This window comes from Fringilla coelebs (assembly GCF_963513975.1).
Source record: "Fringilla coelebs genome assembly, chromosome: 4".
Taxonomy (NCBI): Eukaryota; Metazoa; Chordata; class Aves; order Passeriformes; family Fringillidae; genus Fringilla; species Fringilla coelebs.
Window position 1 is genome coordinate 2,752,814 of NC_140032.1, and position 24,984 is coordinate 2,777,797.

General features: G+C 45.9%; 1 protein-coding gene across 1 annotated transcript in view; it reads left to right on the forward strand.

Annotated features, from left to right (window-relative positions):
- The first annotated feature begins 5,273 nt into the window (after positions 1-5,273).
- Positions 5,274-24,984, forward strand: part of DDRGK1 (DDRGK domain containing 1) — a 40,035-nt gene continuing 20,324 nt past the window's right edge. Inside the window, exons 1-3 of the mRNA XM_084203862.1 lie at positions 5,274-5,401; positions 13,434-13,604; positions 23,753-23,859. Of these exons, the coding sequence (XP_084059988.1) occupies positions 5,314-5,401; positions 13,434-13,604; positions 23,753-23,859 (366 nt within the window). The 5' untranslated portion in view covers positions 5,274-5,313. The remainder of the gene's footprint in view (positions 5,402-13,433; positions 13,605-23,752; positions 23,860-24,984) is intronic.

Here is a 24,984-nt window from a genome sequence, read left to right on the forward strand (position 1 = left end):
CTGCAGCTCTTTGGCCCTCTGATCCAGACCCTTTCCAGAGTGTGATCCTGCAATCCAGAGCGCCTCTTTAGCATCACCAGCTCACTGCCCTACAATTATAAAATAATCTGCAGCTCTTTGGCACTCTCATCCCAATCCTTCACTGCCCTACAATTATAAAATAATCTGCAGCTCTTTGGCACTCTGATCCAGACCCTTCCCAGAGTGTGATCCTGCAATCCAGAGCACTCCCTGGAAGGTGCTGTGTCCCACTGGCACAAAGGAGGATGCAGAACCACTCCCTTCATCAGCACATTTCCAGAGCATCTGGAAGAATGGCCGAGGTCCATCTCCAAGTGGGTGGGAGCTGGAAGGCAGCACTTGTAGCACTTCACCCTGTAAATAAATCCTGCTGCATGAAGGTTGCATCCCTGCTGGAAAATGAGGCGTGCCCAGCCACTGGGAGGCACACTTCTCACTGTTGAGAAGGATGAAAGTTTGACAAGAAAGTCCCACAGATATGTATGCATCACATAATTGCAGAATAATGAGCTTGGAAGAGACCTCTGACACCATCAAGTCCAACCCATGCCCTCACACCCCAACCAGACTATGGCACCAAGTGCCATGGCCAGGCTTTCTTTAAACTCTTCCAGAGATGGTGATTCTACCACCACCCTGGGAAGAGCATTCCAGCACTTTATTATTCTTTTGGTGAAAAATTTCTTCCTGATATCCAACCTATACCTTCCCTGATGCAGCTTGAGACTGTGTCTCTCAATCTGTGTGAGATTTTTGAATGTAGAATCTGAAGAAGGAATAGAGATGGAAGCAAATTTTGATATAGAAGAAAAGAATTGCTGAGCCAGTCTGACTGGGTAACCAAGGAGGCAAAAGGGGTTTTTATGACTTAGAGCAAAGGATAAACCCACCTCAAACAAGAAGATGTTTTTACCAAGCAGAAAAATAGCACAGGGAAACAAGTCCACAGATATTGCAAGTAGAAAAAAGGTTTCAGAATTTTCTACTGCAAGAAAACTGAAAAACAACTTCTGGCTTAAACTGTAATGTACTGACTTTAGTGATTGGAGAACAGTAACATGAATATGGCAATGACAGCAGTTATGATGGGCTATAGGTAAAAGTTAAGCTGTAGATTGGTTCTGCCATATTAAGATGCTCAGCAAAGTCTATAATGCACTGTAACCTAAACTAAGGGTCTGCAGGCCTGCCTGCAGCTGGAGCTGACAGCTGTAGGCACAGCTCTGTCACCCATGTTAGGAAAATTAATCCACAAACATCAGAGGTTTATGTCCAAAAAGGAGACAGAGGAGTCCTTTTTTGGCTTTATTTGAATAAAGGGACAGGCATGGGGCATTCCCCTGGGGTCTCTCCAATTTTTGGATTTTATCCCCATTTCCCAGCTGCATTTCCCTTCTCTCCTTCCTGACTGTCTGAGGTACATGAGAGGTATAGACTTCCTGATACACCTGGTACCAGAGTTTTCTCTCTAATGTATAACCCTCCCTTTTAATTTTTATGGAATTTAGGGCTTTTCTTTCCCATTGTTTCTTTCATCTTTCAATGTCTAATTTCATTTATCAGCAAACATAAAGTTGATTTGTAAAAGCAAATATCTTTTTCCATTCATCAATCAGTGGAATCCTTCCCATTGTTTCTTTTATCTCCCAGTGCTGGTTTTATCCACCAGCAGTCCCACAGCTGGTTTGTAAAGACAAATCTGCAATTCCTCTCACCCACGACCCTGGACTGCTGTAACATCCTAGATGTTGAAGAGCCACCTGGAGTCCCTCCTTTCGGCTTTTACTTACATCCATGGGAAAAAATGGTCACAAAGTCCCTCTGCACAAACTTGGGTGCCAAGCTGCACTTTCTGAGATGATTCCCGGCTCAAAGCAGTCCAGGAACAGCTCCCAGCAGGCAGTGTGCATCCAGCCACCCTCTCCTGGAAGGCAAGGCAAGCTGACAAGTGTGGAAGAGGGCGTTTGGTGCCAGTTGGCCCCGGGATACACCGAGCTCCTGGATGCACTTTCGTTTATTCGCACGGAATTAGAGCCTCATTACCGGGCACCGGTACCTGACGCCACCGCGCGTCTCTGGATCGAAGCCTCGGGGCGGCTCTGCCAGCTGGGCGAGCTCTCCCGGCTGCTCCAAAGGAGCGGCGGGCACTCGCACACGTGGATGTGCCTCCAGCCCCGCAAGGATTTACATCTAAAGGGATTTTAAGTGTAGAGGTGGAACTTCGGCGTGGTTTAGTTGAGGCTTTGGCAGTGGGGGAGTAGTTGGATTGATGATGCAACAGGGCTTTTCTATCCTTAATGATTCTGTGATTCTATGTAATTCCTTAGACAAGGAGGTGTTTGAGGGGGAATGTGCTATTTGACCTTTTGTCACAGTAAATTGAAAAAAGACCAATTTTCCCTTAAAACGGCCTGTACTGGGATCAGGCACTGCTCCCACGCTGGGTGAGAAAATTCCCTGGGTCTGCAAATACTGTATTATTGTGATTAAGGATTTACAACTGCTGGGACAAGCAGAAACATTTTTAAGCTAAAAGAGGCCAGATTTAGAATAAATACAAAGGAGGGAATTGTTCCCTATGAGGGTGCTGAGCCCTGGCACAGGGTGCCCAGGGAAGTTGTGGCTGCCCCTGGATCCCTGGAAGTGTCCAAGGCCAGGCTGGGAGGGGTTTGGAGCACCCTGAGACAGCGAAGGTGTCCCTGCCCATGGAACGAGGTGGTGTCCAAGGTCCCTCCCAACCCAAATCCTTCCATGATTCCGTGATATTCTTGCAGTATTTGCATGACTGAGTGGAACCAGTCACGCTCCAGCAGCAGCCACCAAATTCAATCACCACCCACAGCTCATCACAGCCTTCACACATTCTCCCAGTGTCCTGGTAGAAAGCCAGCCTCAAAATCCTCTGGAATTTACACGGTTATTGAGGAAACCAGAGGGATTTTTCCAGACTTAAATTAGGAAAATCCAGAAAGGCTTCTGTGAAACACAACCCGAGGGATCTCAAATATTTCAGAAGACTCTGGTGTTGTATCAAACCGACCTGAGCATCCCACGCTCGGTCCTTCCTCAGCAGTTTAAGCTGTTTCTACACGGGATATTGGTGACACCTACAGGAAAAACTCCTCTGCTCCCTCTGCAGCCCAGAGAGGAGCAGGTGACATCCCACCATTAACACCACCTCCTTATTAAAGGCAGCAGGGACCATGCAGGGAAATAACCCACTCAGCACTGCCACGAGTGTGTGCTGGCTGCCTGCAGGACTGGATGACAACAGAGGCTTTGGGAACCTCCAGCTTGCCCACGGGTGCTTTGGCCAAAGCTGCGCCTGAGGGGGAGCTGGGGTGGGTGAGAAGCTCCACATGGCCCAGGCAGAGCCCTCTGTGGGCTCACCCCCAGCAGGGGAGGGGGATTCTGCAGGTGAGACCCCTCCTGCAGAGCTGCTCCAGCCCTGGGGCCAACAGCAGGAGGAGCTGGAGCTGCTGGAGAGAGCCCAGAGGAGGCCACGGAGCTGCTGCAGGGCTGGAGCCAGGCTGGGAGAGCTGGGGGTGCTCAGCTGGAGAGGAGAAAGCTCCAGGGAGAGCTCAGAGCCCCTTCCAGAGCCTAAAGGGGCTCCAAGAGAGCTGGAGAGGGACTGGGGACAAGGGATGGAGGGACAGGACACAAGGAATGGCTCCCACTGCCAGAGGACAGGGTTAGTTGGGATACTGGGAAAGAATTGTCCCTTGTGAGGGTGCTGAGCCCTGGCACAGGGTGCCCAGAGCAGCTGTGGCTGCCCCTGGATCCCTGGAAATGTTCCAGGCCAGGCTGGACAGGGCTTGGAGCAGCCTGGGACAGTGGGAGGTGTCCCTGCCATGGCAGGGGGTGGCTCTGGATGGGATTTAAGGTCTCTTCCCAAACCATTCCGTCATTCTGTGGTCTCAAGCCATGACTTTTCTCACTTTTACCCAAATTCCCTCTCTGGGCAGGGTTAGGTGGGATATTGGGAAGGATTTGTCCCTTGTGAGGGTGCTGAGCCCTGGCACAGGGTGCCCAGAGCAGCTGTGGCTGCCCCTGGATCCCTGGAAATGTTCCAGGCCAGGTTGGACAGGGCTTGGAGCAGCCTGGGACAGTGGGAGGTGTCCCTGCCCATAGCAAGGAATGGAACAAGATCATCCTTAAGGTTCCTTCCAACTCAAACCATTCCATGATTCTTTGAATGATTCCCAAAATAAGATTTTTGAAAGGCTATTACTAAAATAAAACTTTGCCATAAAACACTCAACCTGCAGTCCAGCTCTTTTTTGAGAGCTTCCCACTGTGTTGCTGGTTCTACACGGCTAAAATTCAGCAAACCCCTCAGCAGAAGCTGCTTTTCATCTGCTGACAGATCTGAACTCATCTCGAGCTGGTGACAGGGACACAGGCAGCTGTGGAGCCCACAGCAATGACTAATTAGCTAAACAGTGCTTTTGATCCCCTTTAGGTGTCTCATAGCCTCTAATTTGCATTTTCAATTTATTAAAAAACTTTCCCCCACCAAGAGGGCTTTACACAGTCATGCTGAAAGCATTTCTGAGGCAAGAAAGGGCTTGATCAGCCAGAATTTCACAATCACAAAGTGAAAATGGGTAAATTTTTTAAAATTTCTCTCCTCACTCATAGGACTGGGCAGAACCTGACAAAGTTTCAGATCTAACAGTAGTTGACCATGCAAAGGGGGGAAATTTCTTCTCCATCTCCAGTGCAAGTTTCTGCATCTTTTTCTGAACGTTTGGTTTAGGCCAGGTCAGAACATCGCGGATGAGCCAGGCAGCTCCAGCTTCATTCCCAAATTCCAGAGATCTAAAGGCAGAAGACAGAAATTACTCAGAGGTGTGATTTAAGTTTCATCATTGCCTGGGTCACCCCGACAGCTGCCTGGGGTGCACCTGAGATCTCCCCAGCCCCGGCCCACCCGCCGAGTGTGGATGACAGACGCGTCACCAGCCGCCCGCAGCAGCCGTGCCGGGCGGCCAGACCAGCGGACGCCCCGCTCACGGCCGGTTTTGCCTCATAGTTTTAAATTTCTCCTCTAACTCCTGCTTTAATTCCGCCTTTAATTCCTTTTTCCGCGCCCTCCCTCAGCGCCCGCCTCAGGGACGAGCCAGGACCCCTCCCGCGGGCTGCCCGCGCCGCGCCTGCCCGATCGCAACGCGCCCACCGCGCCACGCCGCCACAGGCACCCCGCGGGGCAGCCCGCGCGCGGGGGGCCTTGCGGCAGGGGAAGGGGACGGGGCGTACCAAGGGTGATGTGGGCGGGGCCGGTGCTGCGCGATGGACGCGGTTCTGCTCGCCGCCGCTGCCGTGCTGCTCGCCGTCCTTCTCTTCTTCGCCACCCGCCTCCGCGGCCAAGCCAGGGCAGGTGGGTCGCGGCGCCGAGCGGGCCGGCCGGGCCTCACTCGCCCCCCCCCGCGGGCCCGTTCCGGTGGGCGCGGCCCTGCTCTCAACCGGGTCCGCACGCGCGCGGGGGCCGCGTTTCTTGGGAGCCGCTAGGGGGCGCCACGCCTCGGGCGGCCCCTGTGGGGGACCCGCCTTGTTGGGGGGAACGGGGATTTTGGAGGGCTCCCGAGGGGTTTTGGGGGGTCCCGGGGAGGGTTCCGGGGCTGTCCCGGTGTCTTAACCCCTCCCTCCCTCCGGGCTGCCCCGCAGGTTGCGAGGCCCGGTCCGCTGCTGCTGGGGGTTCCGGGTTCGCGGCCTGAGGCGGCCCCAGGGTGAGGGGCGCCGGGTTGGAAGTCTGAGTTCTCTGTCAGGGGATCAGTCAGGGGCTTTGGGACTGGAAGGTGTCCCTGAGGTTTCTGCAGATGAGGGGGCAATGGAGAACAGGTCTCGGAGGCTCGGGATCGGCGCACAGGGTGTAGGGGGAGGCCTGTCACGAGTGGAGCCCCCGGGGTTCTGTGCTTGGTGATTGTGGCTTGTTTGGACAAAGGGGTCGATGCCCTCTCAGCAAGTTCGCTGATGATACAAAACAAGGAATGGCTGATGTCTCAGAGGGTTGTGCCATTTCAGAGGGACTCTGACAGGCAGGAAAAAAAACCTTCCGAAATTCAGCACGATGCAGTTCAGGGTCCTACACCTGGGGAGAACAACCCCGAGCACCGGCAGACACTGCCGGGAAGGACCTGGGTGTCCTGGTGGACAACGAGCTGTCCCCCAGCCAGCAGTGTTCCCTTGTGCCAAGAATGCCAGGGGGATCCCGGGATGAGAGCGTTTCCAGCAGGTCAGGGAACCATCCTGCCCCTGTGCTCAGCCCTGGCAGGCAATCCAGTGCTGTGTCCAGTTCTGGGCTCCTCAGGACAGGAGGGACCTGCAGTGGGTCCAGTAGAGGTTTGTGAGGATGATGAAGGAGCTGTTGGAGCATTTCCTGACCAGGGAAGGCTGAGGGAGCTGGGAATGTTCATCCTAGAGAGACGAAAACTCAGAGGGGACTTGATCCACATCCAGCAGTGTCTGCAGGGAGGGCTCAGAGCAGGGCCCAGGCTCTGCTCTGGGGGCCAGTGTGGAAAACGCCAATCACTTGTTTTTAAAATTTTTAAAAGTTTAATAGTAATAAAATGGGTATAAAATACTAATATAATTAGAGTAATAAAAATTTGAACAATTTGGATTAGGACAATAAAAACAAAGAGCTACAGACAGTCTGGGTACCCCTTTCTGGATAAAATAAACCCGAAAAAGGACAGAGGATTAACCCTTAAAAGCAACAGCCTGTTAAATATTCATACACCTCATACATGATGCATAAATTGCATTCAAACACAGGATTCTGTCTGGGCAGTGTTATTTCCTCTTGTGAAAAGTGCCAATCACTTGTTTTGAAATTTTTAAAAGTTTAATAGTAATAAAATGGTTATAAAAATAGAAATATAATTAGAGTAACAAAAACTTGGTTAATTAGGATTTAGGACAATACAAGACAATAAGAAGAAAGAGTTTCTTCTGATAATGGAGCAATAAATTCTTTTTCTCTGAAAGATTCAGGTGTCCTATGGTTGCTATCAGTGCAAGTACCTCATTCCTCTCTTTTAAAGAAAGTATCTTACAGAGCATAGTTTCTCTTTTAACATTATGTTACAGTCTAAAACTATATTTAACACACTACTTAAGCAAATTAATCCAGTATAACTTTCTAACATAACACATAGAATATTCATTTTCATATTTGTGAAAAGCCAGTCACAAAATACACATTTTTCACAGCCAGCAATGCCACAACAGGAACAGGCAGGAACTGAAGCTCCACCTGAACATGAGGGAGAATTTCTTTACTGGGAGCACTGGAAAAGATTGCCCAGAGAGGGAGGCTGCAGAGTTTTCCTCACTGGATGTATTCCAGAGCCATCTGGAGTCAATCCTGTGCCACGTCCCACCTCTGCTCCTTTCCCACCTCACTGTGGGGAGCAGTGGATGATGCAGCACTTCCACCAGCCCTGCTGAGCACTGCTAGATCAGAGAATCATCTGGGCTGGAAAAAAACCATTTAAAATCCCTGAGTCCAACCATGAGCAGCACTGCCAGCTCCACTGTGGTGGAGGTGACCTCGTGTGGGTGGGAATTGGTGCTGTGGGAAGGAGTCAGGTGTGCTGAGAACTCACTGCCCTCGCTGTGCTCTCACAGTGAAAGAGGTTTTTTGACTGGCAGGTGTCAAATTAAGGTGTTTAATCAGGACAAACTCTGAACTCCTGGTCAATACTTCACTGATTTTGGGGATCTATGGGGTGTTTTGGGGTTGGAATTTGTATTATTTTTCTTCTGGGGGAGTTGCTTTGATAATTTTTAATTAAGAGGGAAAACCAGCACACATTTAATACAAACACAGTCACTCAGTGCAATACTGTGCTGGTAAGGGATCTGTGGTAAAAGCAGATTTTTGTGATAATAATTAAATTTTCCAATACCTGTCTCAGGCACTTCTGCTTCCACAGACCTGGTCTAAATCTTTCTCTCAGAAGGGTTTGGAAACTGATGTAATTTCATTGGATTCCTATGAATGAAGAGATGAACTTTTGGTGAAAGTGAGGGATGCATGTCCTGGAGAAATAGATAATTTCCTGAATCCTGTCACGATTTGGATAAATCGGGAGCTGTGGTGTTGGGGAGGATTTCTTTTCTCTTTAAGCATTCAAAGTTCTAAATTGAAGCCTGAGCATTTGTTTTAGATAGTGTGAATTATTTTTAAAAACCCTTCAATACTGATTTTGAGCAAGTTGGTTGAAGTTAATTTACATTCAGGACAATTTAATCATCTTGAAGCCTTTTTTAGTGGTAACTTTTTGACACTTTCAAGTTGGCCATGCTTTTTTTACTAAGGTTTTAAGATCTTTTTAACTTTCATACATTGTTTAATGTAATATATGGTTTAATATCTTGGTTTCTGTCATGATAAATCACAGAATTTCAGCTGCTGGGGTTGACTTTGTTCTCTGTAGACAACGGAAATTATTTTTCAGAACCACTGGGACTGTGGTGTATTTAATAGCCACAAAATTTAATTTTAAGCAGGAATTTCCTTTTCTGTTCCACGTTCTTAGGTGGAAAATGGAAGCTGCCACAATTGTTTAATAAATCTGTGTTGTCACCTGGAAAGGACTTGAAACCAGGGACATTGGACCTAAAGGAGTGGTGGGAGCTCTCACCTTTAATTGTTAATGTGCAGGGATTGGGGCAGCAGCTTCTTTTTGTGTTAGCTCATGGAAACTGGCTTTTAAAGATGTTCAAGTGTTTAGGGGGTGAGGATCAGGAGAGGTAAATCCTCTACCTTTGGCTTTCTTTGGAAGGTCACGTGGAGCAGCACATTGTTTCCAGCAGGGTCATGCCTGGACTTGTTCTACTGAAAATGAAAACAAAAAAATAGCATTTTCTGAAGAATGGCATTTCTTGATTTTTCCACGTGGCTGGCACTTCTCTTTCTGATAAGCTCCACTGGGCCAAAGCCTCTCCTCAGGAAGCTTCCACCTGTTGAATTTGGAATCCCTGTCTGAATTTCAGAGGTTTTGCACAGAGGCAGAGGATGCTGGCTGGTGCCACCACGTGTGAGGGTGCAGCAGGTGGAGCTGTGTCCCTGTCCCTGCAGCCCTGAGCTGCCTCCATTCCTGCCAGCCCAGCGTCACCTGCTCACCTGGTGGAACCGAGAGGAAGGTGCTGTGATGGACAAGGGCTTGTTCTCTAGAAAAACATCTCTGCTGTTAGCAAAAGTTGGCACAATTTCGTGAGGGGGCAGATTTCTACCTGGAGAGTGCAAAACGAGGTCCTGATCTGGGCTCTGAATGACTCCATGGTGGTTTTTGCAGTGGTGCTTCACATCCAGTTCAGGAGAGATTTCTGCTGGCAGAGCACAGTTGTGTTCTCTCTCCCTTCAGGAAGGAGACACAGGCACAGTCTCAGAGCTGCTGCTGTGCCCTGGCTGACAAGTCAGCTGAAATAATCTCTTGCCTGCACTGATGCTTCCTGAGCACCCAGGCAGAGCTGCTGTGCCCAGCACGAAAATATTCTTGGGGTTTCAGCGCTGAGTCAGACCCTGGACACCACAAATACAAACTGAGCCCAGGTCCCTTTCCCAGACAGCTGTTGAGTGCTTTGTTTGTATTACCTCTTAATTTAAGGGGTTTATCTCATTAATTCAACCTGCCCTGTCATTCTGCTAAGCTTGTGGATGGCTTGTCTCACCTTTTTAATGCTGGCCATTAATTTTCACTCAGATGGCTCTGGATCAAGGCTAATTAGTGCTTGTGTGACTAATCTCTGCATGATCTGACTAGCCTGGGGTGCCACTGCTGAGACCTCTGCAGCTCCAGGAAAATGAAGAGATGTGCTCAGATAAGTGCAGCAGCCAAACCCTGCCCTGTGCTGCAGGAGGAGGTGAAAAAAAAACCCAGCAGGGCCAGACCTCAGAGCAGATCTGATGGTCAGTCCAGCCCCAAGGAAAAGGAAAAGTGATTTTTAAGTGTGTCCTCTGTTGTGTGCCACCAGTGTGTGCCACAGCTGAGGGGGAGGGAAGCACAGCTGAACTTTCAGCATTCTGAACAAAAGCTGTGTCTGGAGTCACGTAGGCAGAGCCCTGACCCCTGAGGGAGCAGGTCCAGGTGTGTTACAGCACAGCAAAGGAAATGAGGATTTTCTCCTGCTCCTGAGAAGGACAGGGACAAATGCAGTGAGTAACATTCATGTTTTCCAAATCCATGCCCAGCCGAGTGCCTGGCAAACAGAGGCTCAAGAATGCTTCAGTCAAAAAGGTTGGAAAAGCCCTCTGAGGTCGTGCAGTCCAACCATTCCCCCAGCACTGCCAAGGCCACCTCTGACCATGTCCCCAGGTGCCACATCCACAGGGCTTCTAAATCCTTCAAGGGATGGGACCTCCACCAGTGCCCTGGGCAGCTGTGCCAGGCTGGACACCCTTCCCATGAAGAAATTTTCCCAATATCCACCCTGACCCTCCCCTGGCCCAGCCTGAGGCCGTTCCCTCTCCTCCTGTCCCTGTTCCCTGGAGCACAGCCTGACCCCCCCGGCTGTCCCCTCCTGGCAGGAGCTGTGCAGAGCCACAAGGTCCCCCCTGAGCCTCCTTTGCTCCAGGCTGAGCCCCTGCCCAGCTCCCTCAGCCCCTCCTGGGGCTCCAGACCCTTCCCCAGCTCTGCTCCCTTCCCTGGGCTCTCTCCAGCCCTTCCAGGTCTTTCATACTGGGAGGGGCTCAAAAACTGTCCCCAGGACTGGAGGTGCCCCAGCAGTGCTAGCACAGGGGACAGGCACTGCCCTGGCCCTGCTGCCACAAGCCAGGTGCCACTGGCTCCTGTTCAACCAGCTGTGTGCTGCTGAAAAAGAATCTGCAGTCAGGAGAAATATTTTAGAGACTGCAAGGAAGAAAAAAATCTTCATTAAAACATTTCTTTTCCTACTAAATGACAATCCATCATGGCTTGGTGTCTTCTGTTAATGTGCAAATTTTGGAGATGTGACAAATACTGTCCACCAGCTGTCCTGTGTGTTTGACTGTGACGTGGGTCAGGTGTGGTGGGGTTTGGTACATCCTGAGCCCAGGTCACTTTGAGGAATTGCTGAGTCTCCTGTAGAGAGTTAAATGCAGAAAAGCAGAGAGCTTGGTTCATATGTTTTTCTCTGTGAGGGTTGAGCTCTTGGGTTTGAAATAAATACATGGCTTATAAATAGATTCCTCTTTCATAAAATGCAAAGCAGTCTCTGTTTCACAGGACAACAGGAACCAAAACCAGAATGAATGAGTGCTGGCACTGCACAGCTGAGCTGCTGGGCAGGACCATCTTGGGAATTACTGAAGCTTGCAGGTGAAAGGATGCTGAGGTTTGAATTGCAGCATATCTCAAGAACTTAGGAAGTGAAATACTGCATGTGTATAAAAAGCTTTTTGCAGAGCTTTTTTGGCATTTATCAGTGTCCAAGAAGGGATCTGCTCTGCTTCTTCAGGAAAAGGTTTCCTGTAGCATTCCAAATAATCTGTGAATTATTTGAATATATATTTGAATATATATATGAATATATATGAATCTGAGCAAGCCTTGGAGCAGCATTTTGGCATCTCTGCACTGGGTGATTTCTCCCAGCCCTGTTCTGTCTGCACAGGTGGGTGACAGCAGTGTGACAGGGCAGTGGCTCAGTTCCAGTGTCACAGCCTGTGGGGGCCTGCTGACATCCCTGTGACATCTCTGCTGGCCAGAGCCTGCCCCAGGTGGCCCTGCTGAGCTGGGGGCTGCAACCTGTCCTTACCAGCCCCAAAGTCAGTGCTTTGAAGGCTGAGATAGCTGAGGTGAGCTGCAGCACACTCACAACAAATCCCATTTTCTGATGGCAGATATGCTAATTGGAGTTCTTTTAGGAGGGCATTGTTTGGCTCAGGGGTGCTGGAGACTTGGCACAGTGTGCAAAGTGTTTTGTTCTCCTGCTGGGACACAACATAATCTGTCAGATCACAAAATAAATATGTCCTGAGTTGGAGTAAGTGAGTTGGTCTGCACTTTTCCATGAGACCATTTGAATATTTGCTTTGAATTAAAGCTTAAAGTTAATACTTTGCAGGATTGAGCAGGTAACAAATAGCAGTTAGGCTTATCAACAGAATATGCAAAGCAGGTATCAAGGATGATGATATTTTACCATTATGTGGTTTGGGGTTTTTTGGTTTTTTGTTTGTTTTTTTTTTTCATTACTGCCATAGTTAAAAGCAACAGGAAACCTCAAAAAAAAAAAAATCTGAGAGTTTTCTATGGAAAACTTCTGAAATTACTCTACTGGTCACTTCCATCCTCACAGCTGCTCCTGTCAGGATATTCCTCATTTGCCAGATCATAATTAATAACTGCAGCATCTGCAGAGAAGATGGCAGTGAGAGATGCAGTGGCCCTTTGTGTCCTCTTTGTACCCACCTGTGATTTGGGGAGTTTAAATCAGCAGGGTAGAATGAAGTGTTTATTTCAGCTGTAATTTGTGATCCTTGTTGGCTCTTCAGGTTTTGTTTCATGTGGAATGCTTTACATATCCCTCTCTGGAACATTCAGCCTCTGAGGTTTCACTCAGATGACTCTATGTTACACAAGTACAAATTCAAATAAAAAAATCAAAATACTTCAGAAATGTGAAAAAAAATTAAAATTTTAAAAGTTTAATAGTAATAAAAGGGTTATTAAAATTGTAATCAAGTTAGAGTAATTAAAACATTTGGACAATTAGGATTAGGACAAGACAATAAAACCAAAGGGTTACAGACAATCCAGGTACCTCTTTCTGGGCAAAATAAGCCCAAAAAAGGACTCATGTTAACAGAGGATTAACCCTTAAAAGCAACAGCCTGTTGCATATTCATACACCTCATCCATGATGCATCAATTCCATTCAAACACAGGATTCTGGCTGGGCACTGTCAGCTTCTTCCTCTGAATCCTGAGTGAGGCAGGAAGAAGTTCGTTTCTTCTGACAATGGAGCAATAAATTCTTTTTCTCTGAAAGATTCAGGTGTCCTCTGGCTGCTATCTCAGTGTGAGCCTCTCTTTAAAAAAACAGCATAGTAAGATACTATTCTAACTATTCTATTTTTCTGTTATTCCATGCTATTCTATTTTTCTATTCTGTTCTATTTCTGTAAGATACTATTTCTATTTTAACGTTATGTTATAACCCAAAACTATATTTAACATAGTACTTAAGCAAATTAATACTTAAAAATAAATAATAAAGTAATAAAATAAATAATAAATGATAATTTTAAGTATCACTTTCTAACATAGCATGTATAAGACTCATTTTAATATTTGCAAAAAGCCATTTTCCACAAGAAATAAAAACACACTTTTGAGTGTGTGCTGTTTGCGAACTCAGAAACAGAAGCAGAAGGGAGAGTCAGCTTTAACATGAACATTTTCTTTTTTTTCTTGCAGCTGATGAGGAGCAGCAGCAGAATGTGGCAGCAGCAGCAGCAGCAGCAGCAGGGGCCAGGCCCCGGCCCCAGGAGGAGCAGCGGGCAGAGGGGATGCCCCGGCGCCGCAGGAACATGGGCACCAGGCTGATGGCCCAGAGGAGAGCCCAGCAGGCACAGGAGGGGCTGGAAGGTAACTCTGCCTTCAGTTTGTGAGTTGACAACTGCTCACTTTGAAAATTTAAAAAGGTTTGTTAAACCTTGACAAAAATACAACTAAGGTCTATGTAAGGAAAAATTCCCAGCACTGGGACCTGCCCCTCGTGGATAGCACACGGCCAGTTCATCTTCAAGATGGAGCTCAGTCTTTTGTACCCCTGGGGCTGCATCAGCCAGCCCTGGCCCCTCCCAGAGTCTGTCACTCAGCCCTTCTGTGCCATTTATCACTGGAAGCTGCTCTCTTGTGACTGCATTGGAGGTCAGGTGTTGCCGTGCCTCACCCCATAAGCACCCCTGAGCTTTTCCATTCCCAACTGCCCCATGCAAGGGACACATGTGCAGCTTCTTTGTGCCTGTCCTGGACAGCCCAGGCTGTCTGATGGCAACAGCACAGGGGAAAGGGAACTGTGGGGAGAGCAGAGAACATCTAAACTACAATAACATAACCACAGATCACTAAAGCTTTTCTTAATATGCACACAATAGCCATCCCTTAATGGAGAGAGCAAATTGTCCCAATATCCATCTATAACAAGCTCATCTTGCAGGCATTGAAACAATGCAGGTGTTAAAGCTGGGCAAGGGGTGCAGCTGCCTCCTGGAGGAAGTTGTTGAGTTTTGCTGATGGGTTATTTGCAGTTTCACCATAATCTTGTCTTTGTGGAGGGATAAAATGTAAAAAAGTAGAGATAGTGTAGAAAGTAATTTTATTTTTGAGGAGTTGTAGTTGTATTAATTACTAATTAATTGTCCTCAGAAAAAGAGGACAGTCTCAAGCTATGGCAGGGAAGGGACAGGTTGGATATTAGGAAGAAATTTTTCACCAAAAGAATAATAAAGTGCTGGAATGCTCTTACCAGGGAGATGGTGGAATCACCATCCCTGGATGAGTTTAAAGAAAGCCTGGCCATGGCACTTGGTGCTATAGTCTAGTTGGGGTGTGAGGGCATGGGTTGGACTTGATGATGTCAGAGGTCTCTTCCAAGCTCATTATTCTGTGATTCTGTGAATATTAAGAACAAGCCTGCCCTTCATAGGCCACTGTATCCAGTAAAGATGAGTGCTATAAAAGAGTGAGTTAACTAGTTAAGAGGAGAACTAGAGTTTGTTAGCTGTGCTGCGAAGAACTACCCATGAGAAGTCACTGAGAAAGTATAAAAAATTTATAATAAAATAACAACATGTCTTCTCTCCCTACTTCATCACTTTTCTCTCTATACCCCTTACGTTAAACCTCTGCCTCCTCCTGAGGTGAGTCCTGGAGGATTCACCTGGAGGATATTTGTGGTGCCAGACCCTTCACAACCTTCCTGAAATTTTTTTAGGAAGTTCCCTTCTTAGCCATGCAGGGAATTAAATTAAATTACCTTAATTTAGGTGATCTTATCACTCTCTACAGCTCCTGAAAGGTGCCTGTGCTCAGCTGGGCTGGGCTCTTTCTCCAGCAGCACTGACAGAACCAGAGCACACAGCCTCAAGCTGCACCAAGGGAAATACAGGTTGGATATTAGGAAAAAGTTTTTCACAGAAGGAGTGATAAAGTTCTGGAATTTTCTGCCTGGGTGGTGGTGGAGTCACCATCTCTGGGTGTGTTTAACAAAGCCTGGATGTGGCACTGGGTGCCAGGGTTGAGTTGAGGTTGGACTGGATGATCTTGAAGGTCTCTCCCAACCTTGTGATTCTGTGAATTCTGTGAATTTGGGAAAACAGAATCCACCCCTTGCATTGCACAACAAGCTGTAGTGCATTACTGATTCCTTTTAAATTGGTGGGAAGCATTAATTCCCCAGTGTAATCTCTGCAAAACGTGGAGTTCTCTCTCCAAGGAGCCATCCAGGTGGTGCTCAGGGTCAGGAGGAGTAGCTGAAGGTGATCACTGCAGCATTTTGCCAGCAGGTTGTTGACAATGTGTTGTGTAAATCCTGAGCTGCATTTACAATTCCCAGCTACATTTCTGTGGTGTAGACAAAAATATGGTGATAAATAACATCTTCTTACACCCTGTAAGTATAATTCCCTTTTCTGGTGAAGCTTGACACATTATTCTCTTTATTGCTGGAGAGATGAGATCACCATGATTCACCCCCTGGATTCTTTCTACTTTCAGATCGTGGGTGAAGTGTTCAGGCTTTCTGCTCAAGTTCTGGAGTTTGCAGTGGAGATCAGGGTGTCTTTGTGGCGTGCAGGAGGTGAAAGCACTGAGCACACACCTCTGTGATGCCTTCATTAGGGACTGTTTGCACTTGCTTCAGCTTTTCTTGCTCTGCAGTTTGGAGGAAGCCTCACGTTGGCAGGTGAATGTCCTTTTCCAGCTAATTATGTTCAGCAGTTTCACAGATGGAGATTGGACAGGTGTGAACTTTTCAACTTTAGTTATTTCTTCTCGTGTGATAACATCCTGGAAAGAAAATGGAATCTAAAAATACTCAGTTTTCAACTCCAGACATCAAAAGTTTGAATGCTGAGGGCCGACAGTGAAGCTGTCAAAGCAAATGGCTCATCTTATCTTATCTTACTTTGTCACTTGAGCAATAGAAGAATCTGTGTCATTGGGCTTTATAAATAATTCTTTTGCAGCTTTCTGTACATCAGATGCAAGTGCTGCTGCTTTTGCATGAAGTTCCCTTTGAAATGACATGCCTTCTTTTATTTGTTTTCCCTAATTTCTTACCCGAATTAAACCAGCTTCTTGCTTTTTCCTTCTGTGGGTGGTTTTATTCATATTTTGGGCTGGTTTCTCCAAGTGGCTGAGCACACAGGTGCACAGCAGGAGCAGCAAAGCCTTTGGAGAGTGAGCAGAGATTTGGGCAGAGGAGAGGCAGCTGTCCCTGATTCCCCAGCACTGAGGTGCTCAGTGACCAGTGGCCATTATTAATTGGGATTAGCCACCCTCTGTGCTGCAAATCCTTCAGCCTGGCCCTGAGCTACCTGGCTTGGGTAAGGGATTAAGATACCTGTCTTTTGTAAGGTTTTTCCCCTTAAAAAAGGATGTGTTGAATGTTTTAAAGCCATCTCTATGGTCATGTGGCACAAGCCTGGAATCACTCTGGGATTTATCCCTTTTTTTTGCATTTTCTCTGTGTCACTGCAGTACAGAGCAGTTTTCCCTGATTGCTGCTTGCATTTCAACCAGCTGGAATGGCAAGTTCTCTCCACAGCAGAGTTTTGTGTAAAGAATTCATTGACTCCTTGGAAAGGGAGCCCAGTGCATCATCAGGGATGAAGAGCAAAATTATTTGGCAATTTAGACAGAAACACCAAACCCAAGCCAGTCTGGTTTCTCCACTCTTGCCTTTGAAAACCTCTGAACACCTGCAACCAAAGCAGGTTTTGTTTGTTTGTTTGTTTGTTTGAATTTGTTGCAATGTTTTACTGGTAAATTTCTGTTCCATTTGTGGAATTTCCACTCTGGGCCCGTGCTGAACTTTAGGCAAAGCTGCCTGATCCTTCAGTGTGTCACTCTGACTTCTGCCAAGAAGTGATTTCTTCACCAAGCCATTGCTGCAGGAATCTGAGCCCTGACCTCAGGGAGGGTGTGGGGATGCCCTGACCATCCCTGTGTCCCTGTGGCAGTCACAAAGTGCAGTCAGGTAGGAAGTGCTGTTGCCACCTCAGGGTTCTGCCTGTTGGGAGCTAGTTCTGCTGACTCTAGGAAATGTCCCCAAAGCTGCACTTGCAGACTTTGGAGTTGTGGTTAGCATGAGGGTTTTCTGTTTTCCATCTAACAATCAGATTTCAATTCCAGAATGAGAAAGAAGCTTTGAGGGTGAAGTTGTAGCCCACGGTTTCTGCTGCCTGTGCTGAGCTGCTGGGTTTGTGCCAGGACTCAAATCTCTCACAGAGCAGTGGGGGAGGAAAAACACCCCCAAACCCTGGACACTAAGTTCAAAACCTTGAAAACTTCATTGTCCCTTCTGTAGCTTCAATTTTACTTGTAGGTGTGGATAAGGAATCATTTAATACAGGAATAAGGAATTTAGTTAAGCATTTATTTTAACCATTTAATAAGGACATAGTAAATGATTATTTAATCATTTAATACAGAGATAGTAAATGATTATTTTCAATATTCAAATCTACACCCACTGCATTTTGGAGAAGAAAGTGACCCATCCATCTGACATTTCCATCAAAACTATCATTTCCTCTCAAATGACAAGAAACTCTTGGGGATGAAATAATGACAGGTACAGTTGGATTGTCTTGATCCAGCTGTGCTAAAAATAGTGAGGGTGAGGCTTTTCTGTCACTTGGTTTTGTCTCAGGTTGTAATTCTTCAGCTTGCTGGGGTAGCTAGCTAAATCACTTATAGATTGTCACAGACAGCCAGTGGTGCAGCAGCAAATATCTTGACTTTCCTCCCAGAAGGACAAGCCAGCAGGTGCTGGGTTCCTGATGGCCAGGCTCCCTGTGGGCTGTGGCATGGGACAGCCCCAGCCAGGTGCCCACCCTGCCCCAGGTCACTGAGCAGTGTTTGTCATGAGTGCTGCAAGGAGGTCACCTGTCAGGAGAGCATCAGCACCTGCAGGTACCCTCTGATGGCCAGAGATTGCTGGGAGATGCTTCTCCCTGGTGACAAAGTGATTCTCAGAATGACTGGGACCCCTGAGCTGGGACTTTGAAGCTGGCTTTAGAAAAAATGGTTTTGATTGCCTCAAATTGCCCAATTTAATCCCAGTCCTGCCTTTCCTGCAGCCCTCTGCAATCTGGGAGTGAAAAGCCCCTGTGCTCTGCCTGCTCCTCTCCCTGTGGAAAAGGAGATTGGAAGGGAGCTGTGTATTCATGTGCTCAGGTGGAGAGCCCAGCTAGCAGACTTAATTAACTCTGTGTGTCTTAATTTAAATTGAACCCAGACAGAGGTGGCTTTGTGGACTGGCTGCAGCCAAGATGAAAATGCTGCAAGGCAGAAATGGGTGAGGATTTTCAGGCATTCATCATTTAGGGCAAGAGAAGCCAAGCTAAGCAGTGGGAGAAGAGGATGTTTGGGGCATGTGGTGGTGTAAAAAAATACCATCACCCATTTCCAATTTGAAATTCCTTTGATTTACCATGCAGGGAGGGTGTGTTTGGCTCTTGTTTTTGCCTGACTGATGCTCTGAGTGCATCCACTTGGATTCTGCTCATCTCTGGGTGGTCATAAGGGTGTTTTGTTGTGAGCTTTTACTTGTGCAGAAAAAACACTTGTCCAGTTCTCAAGTTCAGCTTGACCCTCCAAACCTGCTCCTTGTCCTTGAACACTGCAGAGAGCTCAGAGGTGAAGAAATTGCTTCTCTTCACACTGCATTTTGGAGCAGAAAGTGACCCATCCCTCTGACATTTCCATCAAAACCATAATTTCCTCTCAAATGGCAAGAAACTCATGAAGGTGAAATAATGACAGGTACAGTTGGGTTGTCTTGATCCAGCTGTGCTAAAAATAATGAGGGTTTTCTGTCACTTGGAGGGGTGTGTCAGGCCAAAACTTTGCTGCTGTTGATGTGAGGGAGAGAGAAACTGGTGATTATAACTGCCCAAAATCATGGTGTGGTGAGCAAGAGCCAGGCTTGTGTAAGAAATGCCAGCACTTTGCAAAATGTCACACAACAGGGACCTCTGGGTCTGCTGGGGGTGTGGGTGAAAAAAAAGGAAAAGGGAAGGATGTGGTGGTAGAGCCTCAGCAGCCCTGTCCATTTCCAGGGAGTATTTTTCAAGGGGTTGAATTTGAAAGACACTCATTTTCACATCTTCAAAATAACCTCTCTGACCTGTTGAAAAATGTGTTGCCAAAAAAATTTTGTGTGGATTGTTGTTTTGATTTGGTTTTTTAACAAGTAGAAAGTAAGGACTCCCTCAAAGAAATAACCTTGCTTTTATTATTTAATATTTTTTATATTTAATATTTTATTCTTTAATAATAGCAATAACAGTAGAGAGTCCAGTCTGTGGGCTCTCTACTTCTGGCAGCAACACAAATCTCTCAAAGGTTAAATATCCCAACATCTGCATGACTTTTCTCTGAGCTTTTAGCAATGTGCAGCTGAGCACAAGTGTTGGAATTTCCAGTACAGTGAACATTTGGTTAAATTATTTTACTTCCACAGCATCAGTAATGATAAATCCAACAGCTCTTGACAGTTTGAGTGCTTGAGTTTGTGAAATAAAACATGATAAAGAAAAGTTTGTGAGTACAACATAAATTAAATCATAAGTTCCTCTCTTCTTTTGGATGGCAAGGTTTGGAGATCAGAATCTCACATTTTTCTTTGTAAGTATTAATCACTATTGGGAAAGAAAGCACAGAAAAAGGTTATAAAAGCTTTTAAAATTATAATAACTGGGCATTTTTAAATGCTCTTTATTGCTTTGTGTGGCGTCCGAGCTCAGCATTCAAATCTTGCAGGTAAAAAAATCTTGTAAGAGTGTTTTCTGTTGCTTCTTTGGGGAAAATAATATAAAAATAATGCTTCATCCCCATTGAGTGATGTATACTGTGCATAAGTTCAAGAAGAATGTGTTTGTGCTGAAATCTCTTAAAATAAGCACTTTTTCTGAGCACTGAAAGCTCTGGAAAATGTGTAAATTTAGAAGCAGTGATGTGGTCCCACGCTGTTCTCGTGAAATGGAGCTGTGTTAATTGGTTACTTGAAATTATTTTAATGCTTAATCAGTGGGAAAACCTTTCTAGTACAGTTAAACTTTGACTAATATCCCAACTGGTGAATCAAAAGTCAGTTTTGCCTTGCTGCTACTCATCCAGTGAGGTTGGTGCTGTCAGAGTGCCCCAGTGAGTGTCTGATCCTGTTCAGGCACAGACAGGCTGGGCAGGGGGGGTCTGTGGTTTCTCACTTCTGCCAAATGCTTTTAGCTGAGAATAAACTTCACATTCTGCTCCAAAGCTCTGCTCTTTGTGTCTGCTGCACTTTTCTGCCCTAAGTGTTGCCTGCTTTTGTGGCTTCTGATTAATAAACCAGTTTCTTGTTCAGTTTCTAAATTGAAAATTCAAAACCACAAAAATTAAGGCTAGTTATTAGCCTTTAATTAATCCCACCACAGGATTGTTACTGGGGAATGGCCACACCTTTCCAGTGGCTGCTGTCACACATCTGTTGGGTATTAATTACCTGCTGTTAATAACATTTTCTGCTTTTGCCTGGCATCTTTCCCCCTCTCCTTTTGTTAGGAGCTGCATAAATAGTAAATAAGGCAGCTGGCTGTGCCCAAAGGACTTTCTGGGAGTACCTGTGCAACTCTCATTCTTTTTCATGGATGGGAACCCATTTGCTTCACCCAAAATTTAAAAGGAAGCAAGACAAGGACAGCTAGGCCAGGTTGGATGGGGCTTGGAGAGACCTGGTCTAGTGGAAGGTGGGACTGGCAGTGGGGTTTTGGAACAAGATGATCTTTAAGGTTCTTTCCAATCCAAACCATTCTGGGATTCTGGGATCACTAAAATACACAATGCTGATAGTTTATTTTGGAAGTTTTTGTCTGTTCTGTACACACTACAGAATTCTGCTGAATTTCTGTCCTGGTAGAGAACACCAGCACATTTTCTAAAGGTACTGGGAAGCATTTTTAAGAAGTCTGTAAATTTCCAGCAACTCAGGCACCTGTGTGACTGATAACTTCCCTGTTGTGCTGCCTCTCAGTATGTTCAAAATGTCAATGAAAAGCAAAATTTCCTGAAGCCACCTCTCAGCTGGGCAGCAGAGAGCCCCACATTTGTGTAAGGCAGAGTTTGTCACACTGCCTGTGCTTTCTGCCTCTGGATGGGAGCTCCTGGGACTGTTGAAATCACAGAAAGGTTTGGGTTGGAATGATTGTTAAAACTCATCCAGTGCCACCCCTGCCATGGCAGGGACACCTCCCACTGTCCCAGGTGGCTCCAAGCCCCGTCCAGCCTGGCCTTGGGCACTGCCAGGGATCCAGGGGCAGCCACAGCTTCTCTGGGAATTCCATTCCAGGGCCTCCCCACCCTCATAGGGGTTAATTTCATTCCCAATATCCCATTTAAACCTGATTTCTTTCACTTCTAATGCTGTCAGAGTGTGGGGTTTCCCACTGGCTGCCCAAGCCCAGCACTTGGGGGATGCTAAACTGCTTTTCATGAACTGACCCTCCTGCATCCCAGGGACAGATGGAGGCCAAGTTCCTGTGGACTCACTCCCCAGAGTCTCCCAGTGCTGTCAAAAGTGATGGTTAAAAGCTGCTGGAACAATCACTGCTTGCTTCAAATGAAATAAAGAATTGCTGGCTGTGTGCAGCACCCTCCCTGCTTTTGGTGGAGCTGTGACAACAAATGAATTCAGCTTTGACTGTGTGTTTGTGTTGCTGTCAGCACGTTCAGATTTATTCAGTACATTTTAATTGGTGCCCTGGTGACCTTTGCAGCTCTGCTGAATCATGTGCTGTGTCTGCATCCCCTTTTTGATGGGTGGAACTCCACACCCTGCAGGAAGCTTGGAGGAAGTGGTGCTAAAGGGGTCACATCAAACAGGAGGAAAGAAATGCTCCTGAGCAACAAAAGTGTGTTTGATCCCAGACTGGGGGAAAAAAGTCTTTAAAATGAGCCTTCCTCAGATTTCTGGCTCAGGTAATCTTAATACAGATGAAATCTGAGCAGCCCTCAGGTAGAACAGTGTCATAGATGGTGTTTTATATCTGTGATGTTTGCAGGAAATAATTTTCTAAACAATAATAGCAGAACTGAGCTGTTGATTTTGGAGTAATAACTAGTGCTGGGTGTGCTCACCCATTGTGTTTGGAGCTCCCTTCGATGCTGTATTTAAAATATAAATAAAGTTATTTTAAGCATCATTAAAATTACAGAAGCATCTGTGTCAGGTCTGAGTATCCCTGGTGCAGGAAGGGGGAACCCTTTTGATCATCTCAATAATCAGACTCCAGTAATTCTCTGAAGCCCAGCTCAGCAACCAGGCTCAGATTAATTCCATCTCCTGAAAACTGCTGTTACTTGAGAGCCACCTACACAGCTCTCAGATACATTTATTTCTCCTGATGTCTTGGTAGTTTAACCATAGTTCCATTCTGTGTCTTGGAATTAGTAAAACAAGAGTGTTTCCAACCTAATTCTTCATAAAAAAAAGAAGTGGGAGTGTCATTCATCCATATGCTCCTTTCACAGTAGCTTTTTGGGTTCCCAAAAAAGGGGATCAGGTGCTCTGGAGAGAGCTCCCTCCAGAAAACATCCTGGCACAAATCTCCTCCAGGCTGGATCTCTGCTCAGCATCGAGCAGAGCAGCACTGGGGATGCTCAAAGCACCAATTATTTTATCCAAAAAGTAGAATATGTGTGAGAGTTTTCATTTTGAGCCTGCCATGTGAATTTGTTGTGTGGTGTTTGTGCAGTGAGCTGAGGATTTCTCTGGGAGTGTTGAGCTCAGTCCCCAGCACTGATTTAGACCAGTGCCAAATAAATAAAGTGGCCAAATGTTCCTGAGCTTTGGGCAGGGAGGAAATGGCTGCATTTAAAAGCTCTTCTTCCTCAGCCCTTGAGTGAGCAGAAATCCTCATTTGCACACCCTTTGAGCATAAAACCCTTTCATATTTCACCAGGGCAGAAATCACCTCTGTAAACAACCATTTGTCACACAACAGGCAAATATTTACATGTCCTTTTCTTGCAGGCAGAGCCAAGATTTGCATTTCAAGGATTTCTTTCCCCTCATCCCTGAGAGTTTTTTTTCTGTCAGAACCAGTGGATGAGTGGGGTGCCTCTGAATCCCACTTTTTGTGCTGTGCAAAAGCCTGAGGGTAACTGAGAAGAAAGTCTCTGCAGGCCAGGGATGAGCAGATAAATAATGACAACCATTAGCACAATTTCTGTATCAGAGAAAAATCTCTCTTTTAATTGTGGAAAGCAAGAAATATTTATGAAAAGCCTCCCTTCAAAGGATCCAAGGCAATTTTTCTTTCTGCCTTCACTTGAGTGTGTGTGTTTGCCTTGTTACTTCTGCTCTGTGGCTTTGGCAGTCTCTTGTGATTTTTTTTTTCCCCTTTTTTCCATCTAAAAGGTCTTGTCTGAAGTGTGTGTGTGTGTCTCTCCTTTTCATCTGCTCCTGAAGTTTCTCTGAGAGACTTTTGACAGATGATTTAAAATTTGTCATTTCTGCAATGTTGCAGAGGAAGAGGATGCTGAGGAGCTGCCAGAATTTCAGGTGTCTGGGAAAATTGGAGCAAAGAAGCAAAGGAAATTAGAAGAGAAACAAGCCAGGAGAGCACAGAGAGAGGTGAGGATTTCCTGCCACGTCTTGAGCAGAGCCTGAACAGCTCAGCAGAGGGCTGGGAATGACACAGAAAGCCAAAGCAGTGTCATCACTAAAGGGTTATTTTATCTTAAAAATGTCAATTCAGCTTTTGCTGACCCAGAAAGCCCATGGAGAACTCTGTCTCATTTTCTTTCCATTCAGATTCGTGGGGAGGAGAGGAGTTAAATTCTTCAATGCTCTTTTTTGGATGTTTTCACTTCTTTCCAGCTTAATGCCAGCACTGTCTCCCCTTAAAAATACATTCCAGTCCCCGTGGTGCTGGGGTAACACCCTGGGAGTGCTTCAAGTGCTCTCAGAGGGCAGAAATGTGGTTTGGTTTCATCTCTGTTTAGCTATATTTATTGTTTTGTTAATTCCAGGGAAGCAAGAGGCATTTCAGCCTTCTGAAGGCAGCAGTTAGTGCATTTGCCTTGGAATTGTTCTATTTTTTAATTTTTTTTTTTCAGACTCTGTATTGTTCTGTATGAACATTTTTAAAGCTTGTGAAATCCCAAGTCGGGAATTTTAGTGTCACCTGAGGTTTAAATCCAGTCTAGTAGATGGAGCAGTTGGTAATAAACCTAATTACTGGTTATATATATACTTCCATTATGAACCTTTTCTCACTCAGTGCTTTCATCATTTTGTTACTTTCCATACTCATTAAATTTAATTTTTCCCTTTTTTTTTTCTTTTTTTTTTTTAATGGAAAATATGAGCAAAGTTGAATGAAATTGGATAAGCATCAGTTGGTGGAGCAAGGAATCCTCTGCTTCATTTTAAAACACTCTGATTTTTATTTTCCCATGTAGACAGATAAATTCCTTGGATGGGGCTTTTTCTCTGAAACACTCAAAGCCAAATCCTCCACTGGAATATTTTCTACTTGTCCTCTTAATATATTTTCAAATTTAACTATCCTGAAGAGCCTGAAAAAAAAAATCTTTAAAAAAAGCTAAATGCACCAAGACAACACCCTTTTTATTTCTCCATCATTTTGCAACAACCTCTTTGTCCTAACAACAAAAATAAAATTATTTTAAGAGACCATTGCAGCTTTTTCTGTAAGAGATTCTGCCCAGGTTAATGATACATTTGAATGCACTT